The 7216-nt window shown below is 36.5% G+C and overlaps 1 protein-coding gene across 3 annotated transcripts; it reads left to right on the forward strand.

Moving 5' to 3' along the window:
- Positions 1–930: 930 nt before the first annotated feature.
- On the forward strand, positions 931–4958 carry LOC114413325 (protein BASIC PENTACYSTEINE4-like). Of its 3 annotated transcripts, XM_028377660.1 has the most exons (4): positions 931–1038; positions 1242–1298; positions 3465–3627; positions 3725–4958. In XM_028377660.1, exons 3-4 carry the CDS (start codon positions 3559–3561, stop codon positions 4607–4609), a joined length of 954 nt encoding a protein of 317 aa, XP_028233461.1. In that variant the 5' UTR covers positions 931–1038; positions 1242–1298; positions 3465–3558; the 3' UTR covers positions 4610–4958. The 3 variants fall into 3 exon arrangements, with proteins under 3 accessions (XP_028233461.1, XP_028233459.1, XP_028233460.1); XM_028377658.1 differs by lacking the exon at positions 1242–1298; XM_028377659.1 differs by lacking the exons at positions 931–1038; positions 1242–1298 and adding an exon at positions 1072–1193.
- The last annotated feature ends 2258 nt before the right edge of the window (positions 4959–7216 follow it).

The following is a 7216-nucleotide window of genomic DNA, read 5'->3' on the forward strand; positions in this document are numbered from 1 at the left end:
GTTGCTTTATAGTAGATTGAAAATTGGTTTGTTCTTGAAATAGTTTAGAGATTATTAACAAATTATGAGTGATAAAATAAATTGAACCAGTAAATCGTTGACCCATATATAAATCAAAGACACAAAATAAAAATAGTTCATTTTATACCGGGTCATTGTGATCCATTTTTTCCTTTTATATGTATTTTACATGTAAAAAAAATTTAAAAAATACTACGACAAATAGGCTTGGTAGGTTTTTAGTGAACCAAAACTATCATAAACAATATGAGAATTTGTATTTTGTAATACCCATCAAAACTACAACAAATTCATCCATTGCAATACATTCTCAAGCCACATAGCATGCTTGTGGATTCTATCCATCTTACATTAAAGTACTGACAACGAAAAAATTGACAATCCTTAACTTCCTCTCTCGATCTATCAATGGAAAATACTGTAAAAGAAAAAAAATTCTACAGCTACATATTACATACTGTCTCTCCGCCACTTTTTCTTCCCTTTTCTTTTTTTCTCTCTCTTGCTTGACATTCTCTTTGATTAGGCATGACATGTTTTAATTTTCTAGAAGGAAGCAATTGGAAGGAGGATGGACATTGAGCAACTAGAGGGGGAGATGAAATGAGGAAAAATAGATTTTGGACTTTTTTTTTTCTATCTTGCAGACCTTGCAAATAAAAAATAAAAAATAAATGCCATGTGACACAATGTTGTAGGTAGCTATGCTTAATAACATTCTGTTAGTAAGTGGCTAATGAAAAAAAGCTTTATAAATCAAAGAAATAATTTTTTTATTAGGGTAAAAAAATATACACCCCCAAAATTAAGGATAAGAAACATAGTTTATTTATTTTTTAATCACCATCCTTACATAAGCAAGTTATCTTAACAAAAAGAAAAAGGAAATTATTAATTAGTGATGAAAAAGAAACATGAGACGGAGTGGTAAAAGGTGAAGAAGAAGAGTGAAACGCAACGCAACGCAACGCTAGCAGAGCAGTGTCAAACGAACGACGGTTTCGTTGAACCTTGCAGGTATCTTCTTATTCTCCTTCACATTTCTCTCTCTTCTTTCCCTTCGATTCCATTCTAGCTCTAAGTTTTCTCTCTCATTCCACATTTTACTCTCTCTCTCCCTCCTCCTTCTCCCTCCGTACCAATTACCTTTTTCAATTTCTGAAGCTTTCTAGGTAAGGCAATGTCCCTAACCTTTTACTGCAACTTTTCACTCTTTTCAGTGCTACTTTTTTGGTATTCTCAAATTCACTATGGGATTCGTTGCACACTGCAATTCCGTAATTCTCACTTAATTTCGCCGCACCCCCCTTTGGATTTTCTTTTCGTCTTTGCATTGCATGTTTGCTTTTAGCTTCTGTGTAGAAATTCCTGAATTGGGAGATTGAAAAAAGAAGCTTTTTGTTTTAATTTTTTGTCATGTGTTCGTGGATTGAGTGTTGTGAACAGTACTGGTCAAATGGGAGAAGGTTTTAGAGATTGACTTCAGGTTTTAGCACAATGATGTGATCACAAGTGTGTTTGGTCACATTCGTGTGAAAAGGAAACAAAAAAAGGTTACATAGTGTGCTTTTCTTATTTACCTTTGGGGAAAGTTTAGAGTGGTGAATGCCATTCATTTGTTTCTGTTTTTTAGTATTTAAATGTAAAACATGCTGTCTGTGATCTGAGCAATGAGTTATAAATTATATCTGTCGTTTTGGACCTTTGGTTCTTTCTTTAACTGGGAGTGTTGCATTTTCACTTAGCCGTAGTAATATGGAATTATGGATCGAATATTGTGTTTGGTGGTTTCTTCTGCTTTTAGACTTTATTGGTCGTTTCTTTGTCTCTCTCTCTCTCCCTCCCTTTTTGGGAACTGTTCAAGGCTCTCTTGCTCTTGAATTGAAGTTTTTTTTTTTTTATAAAAACTTATTCTTTGCCATATTACTATCTCGGGATCGGCCAGTAGTTGATAGTCCAGATCTATGTAGTATTTGCTCTCTGTAACTATCCATAATTATGATAAATTAAAATAGTCAATTAGCTAAGGTTCAATTTTTTTTGTCACTGTCTGCTTCCTTTCAATACAGTATGATTCATGTTAAGGAAATATTATTGGGAGGGATTTGGCAGTGACATTGAAACATCTTTTGCTTGGTAAGTTTTGAGGGATTTATGTTTAATGATGTTCTTGTTCTCTGTTAAATATTTTTGTCATGATATTTATCCATAGACAGTTGGAGATCATATCTTTTTGTTTGAAGATTAAAATAATAGTCATGTTTTTGGTATAATTATAGCCCATGTAACATGTTTTTGAGATGCCTATGATATCAGTTATTAACTTGTATATTCTGTGAGAAATAGGGGACATGTAGTGAGAAATTAAGAACTATGTGCTTTGGATATGATTACTTAAGTTTGGTGGACAAGAGCATTCATTAGCTTTATTACCATTGCATCTTGATGTACGGATTGCCATTTTATAGCCTGTTTGTTTCTGGCATTTGCAGTGAGAAAATGGCCATTTTCCCATTGCTTGTGAAACAATTAGGTCTTTGCTTATTAGCTTTCGCCTTTCTTTCCCATGTGCAACTTATAAGTTGCCTCTGTTCTTGATTGTACTGTATATTATAGAGGAAATTTACTTCACTCCGGGTAGCTATACTGAGAGCAGTAATACCTGCTTGGTGGTTATAAGTCTTTCTTTCCTCATTGTGCAACTTGAGGTTATGTGTGAAGTTTTAAAAATGGTATTGTAATGGATGTTATTGTAATTGTTATCAGTAACTTTCTCATTGGTAGTTTTTGTTTATACTAAAATGTTTTTAAGTGCATAACACACACAAATCTGTTGGAGTTTTAGAGTCTGACAGTTTTAGATTTTTGGGCATGGCCTGTTTCCTAATGTTCAGGAGGATAGTGTTCAGGAGGTATGGATTTGACAAAATTATTTCTTTTCAAGCTGAACTGGTCCTTTTTTAAGTATCAAACATTCAATTAAAGAGTTTTAGATTTGTGATATCTGATCAGTGATAAAGTCAAATTGTTATGCTAGAATGTATATAGCTTATATGAATTTTACCTATTAGCAACAGAAATAAAGTCTTTCACAGTCTATCTTCTTAAATTTCACCATATAAATGCTATAGCTGATAAAGTGGAATTAGGAAAGATTGAACATAGTTCATTGTTGGAGCCGATAAATGCTATAACACTTAAGTTTTTGTCCAATAAATTGTGTCCTCGTGTCTGCTTCTGTATGTAGTGCATAAGATAAAATAAAGAACTACCAACAGAGTCATAAAAAAATTCCTAGATTCCTTATAAATTGTATTAGAATGATGTTTTGGAGCATTACATGCTGGATGTTTCTACACGAGTTTAGTTGTAAATTTCTCGCTCTTTTTTTTTTTTGCTTATTGACCTAATGCCAAACTTCTGCTTTTCTTGTTTGTTAACAGAATTTGCCTTTCATCTAGAGATTGTTGATTAATTAAACCCCAAGACTTCTTCACTCCAACTACCACATCTGTTTCAAAATCCTCTGGATGAAAAATGGATGATGGCCGCCAACACGAAAATGGCAGGCATAAGATGGAATACTATAGAGGAGCACATTCCCTGGTAAATAGAATGCACAGATTTAGTGGGCTTTCTGTTTGTTTAGATTTGTACTACTGGTCACTTGATTCATTAATTGGATTGGATTTTGCATGTGCAGTGGAATACTGATTCCCAGCATCAAGTAAAAGAGCCGAATGCACTAGTTATGAATAAGAAGATTAGGTCCATTATGGCTGAAAGGCAGGCTGCCATTCTAGAAATTGAACTAGAGGCTGCTATATCTGAAAAGAATGAAGCCTTGGCTGCTCGAGATGCAGCCATTCGGCAGAGGGATGAAGCACTTGCTCAGAGGGATAATGCCCTTTTGGAACGAGATAATGCCCTCGCTGCCCTTCAGAGTCGGAATAATTCTGTCAACTTCCCATTTGGCGGTGGAATTCAATGTGGATCGAAACGGATGCACCATTCTTCTAACCATCTATCTAACATGACTGAAGCTGCATACAACACAAAGGATATGATAATAAGAGATGCCTCCCCAGTGACTGTTATACCTTCTGAAGCTGTCAATTCTCATCAATCAAAGAGATCAAAGGAGAACAAGGTAATTAATTCTAAGGCATCAAAGCCACCCTGCAAAGTAAAGAAAATGGGAGAGGATTTAAATAGGCAGGCTTCTTCTGAAGGGACAAAGATCAGATCTGAATGGGATAGGCAGGATGTTGGCGTGAATCTGGTTGCATTTGATGAAACTATCATGCTGGTCCCAGTTTGCACATGTACTGGTGTACCACGACAGTGCTACAAATGGGGGAATGGCGGATGGCAGTCATCTTGTTGTACCACAACATTGTCTATGTATCCGCTACCACAGCTTCCAAACAAGCGCCATGCCCGGATTGGAGGACGAAAGATGAGCGGAAGTGTCTTTACAAGACTTCTCAGTAGGTTGGTGTCTGAAGGCCATGATTTATCTATACCATTGGATCTCAAGGAATACTGGGCAAGACATGGAACAAACCGCTACATCACTATCAAGTAACCTGCTGACATTCATATGTATTGAGTCGTGTTCAGTTTTGAACCTCTTGCAAAGACTGGCCTTTAGTTGAAATCATGCCTTGATAAGCATGGTATGCTTGAATTTTGTGAACATTGATATGGCTGGACCCTACTTTTATCCTTATAAATGGGATAGCTGTAAAGTATCATTTATGTACATGTGACTTTCTACATGACTAGAAGTAGATCCCCTTGGGTCCCTGCATATTTTCAGCTTTGTCTGTCCACTATGAATACGCTGTGTAGGAAATTTTCTCCATCTTTTCTTGTTCTGTGATCCTTTAATCAATCATCATTTATAAATTTCGGTGGGGAAATTTTCCAGTTTCTTTTGGGATCAAAAGTCGCCAGAGAAATTGTGTCATAAGACACGTGTTTAGTTGTTCAGGTTGGCTTCAATTTATTATTTCTTTAAGCTTTAAGAAATAATTACAACAATCCCTCATGAAACACGATCACACAAACACAACGTCTTGTGTTTGTATTTGTACTAAGGGTATCCTTAAAGAGTAATCTCTTTCTAGGAGGCACGTATGGGCCTGTTTGAATATAAGGTAGAAGTACTCTTGAAAGTTTCTCTATTGGTCTCCGAACAGTCTTCTCTATGCACACAACTCCATATTGAACTGATTAGCACACTTGAAGATATATTATTTATTAAGTGTGCTGAACTTTGTTGGCTGGGGATTTATTTATTCAATCTCTTTGATACCATCCTGTGATTTGGACAGGTTAGACAGACTTATGGTTTAGCTTTCTTTCTAATTGTGAGTTGATTCCGTGTCATCTAAAATAACAAATAGGATGGGAAACATCCAAAATAACAAATGGGATGGGAAACACATTTATGTTTTAATATGCTTATTGCAAATCTGCACTGATCAAACCAAAACGCCTACCAGTCTCACTCTGATAGAAATTGAATCAGAATTTTATAAAGAAAAAAATTGTCTAACTTGCATATTTTCTAGGGCAGAGACTATGGTGGTCAAATGTGATAATTTGTGTATGGTGAGCAAACTTTTTTAGTCCTTAAATTAATCTTTGATATATTATTTCTCCCCTATTATGATAAACCCTCTCCATCAAATTACTCCCAATCTTATTTTTCCTCCTCCCCTCTCTGCACCTCTGGCAAATCACCCCTCAACCACCTTGCCTACAATTCCCTTCTTTTCCTCTTCCCTCCAAACTCTACGCACCTCTCCCACTCCAACTTCCTCTTCCGACGTTGCCTCTTCAACTCTCCCGCCCTCATAACCTGCCTCAAACACATCTTTGCCACCTCTCCCTCGACGACGACGCCAAAGTTGGCCTCGTTGTCAAGGGCCTCCTCTCCTCCTCTCTATCACCCCCTCACCAGCCTCGTTGTCCTCCACATCAACAAGTTGTCATCGTGCTCTACGTCGTCTTCTCCTTCCCCAACAATTGTCGTAAAGCAAGGGAGTGCAGAGCTTGAGAGGAGTGTTGAGGTCATTAGGGTTTTGGCGAAGTGCAAGGAGGGGAGGGAGAAGATGGAACTATTTCGTGGTTGTGTGCAGATTCTGGCATGCGTGTTGAGGAATGAAAGCTCCAAGGGAGTTTAGTATGCTCTTATGGTTCTCTATTCTCTTTGTTGTCACACTAAAGAAGCTACTGTCGAGGCTTTAAGAAATGGGGTTTTGGAAGTTTTTTAAGGCTTGGTTGAGGATGTTAATGTTACAATGAAGAGGATTTCATCGTGTTTAGTTCAGTTTCTTTGTGGGAACACTCATCGGTTAAGTTGAGTTTTGATATAAGTTGAACTTTCAACACTGATCCAAGACTCATCTTTCTTCTACTTTATGTATTGAAAAGAGTAAAACTTTCATTCAATGTGTGAATCAAATGGGTTTTCAAACAACTTTAATGGGGATTGGAATTGAAATAGCGAAGGGTCAATTTTAATGTCTCTTTGAAGGTGAGTCTTTTTTTAAAAATAAATCTATATTGATGGGTAGTTACTTCCTGTACAAAATGAAAGATCAATTTTTTGTTGTTATATCAGAGTTCTTTTGTATGTTGTACATTGGAAATAAAATACAATAAAAATTGATGGGCTGGTTTTCTCTTGTCATCCTTTGGAATTTGGACTGAAATGCTTCCTTCTTGTTTGAAAATTTCTCTTAGAATCCAAGCAACTATGTAATACTAGGTTAAGATTTCAATTGGGATATGAGATTTGTAGAAGTGATCATTGGAGACTGTGGAGGATTGTCGGACGGAGGGAAACTGCCGGTGAAGGCATCATGGGAGGTGGTTAAGGGGTGGGTTGCTGGAGGTGTGGAGAGGGAAGAAGGAAGAATAAAATAGAGAGTGATTTGATGTAGATGCTGTATCATAACAGGGGAGGGACTTGTGAAAGCAATAATAGGGTGTGGTAACTGGGAAGCAAAATAATATACAAAAGATTAATCCAAGGACTAAAAAAATTTGTGCATCATACACAAATTATCATACTTAATCACCTCAAGGGTATGTATCTCTCAATGTGGAAAGGCCCTAATTCTCTTACAAATGATAAGATGATATCTTTCTTTCCTCCTCTCTTATTTATAGGCAACATGTT

The sequence above is a fragment of the Glycine soja genome, chromosome 5 (assembly GCF_004193775.1).
Source record: "Glycine soja cultivar W05 chromosome 5, ASM419377v2, whole genome shotgun sequence".
NCBI classification, from domain to species: Eukaryota; Viridiplantae; Streptophyta; class Magnoliopsida; order Fabales; family Fabaceae; genus Glycine; species Glycine soja.

Bases quoted from the DNA above. Each gene is read 5' to 3' on its own strand.
- LOC114413325 (XM_028377660.1), top strand. From the start codon at position 3,559: ATGGATGATGGCCGCCAACACGAAAATGGCAGGCATAAGATGGAATAC. The intron at 3,628-3,724 runs GTAAATAGAATG...TTGCATGTGCAG, and splicing joins ATAGAGGAGCACATTCCCTG to TGGAATACTGATTCCCAGCA.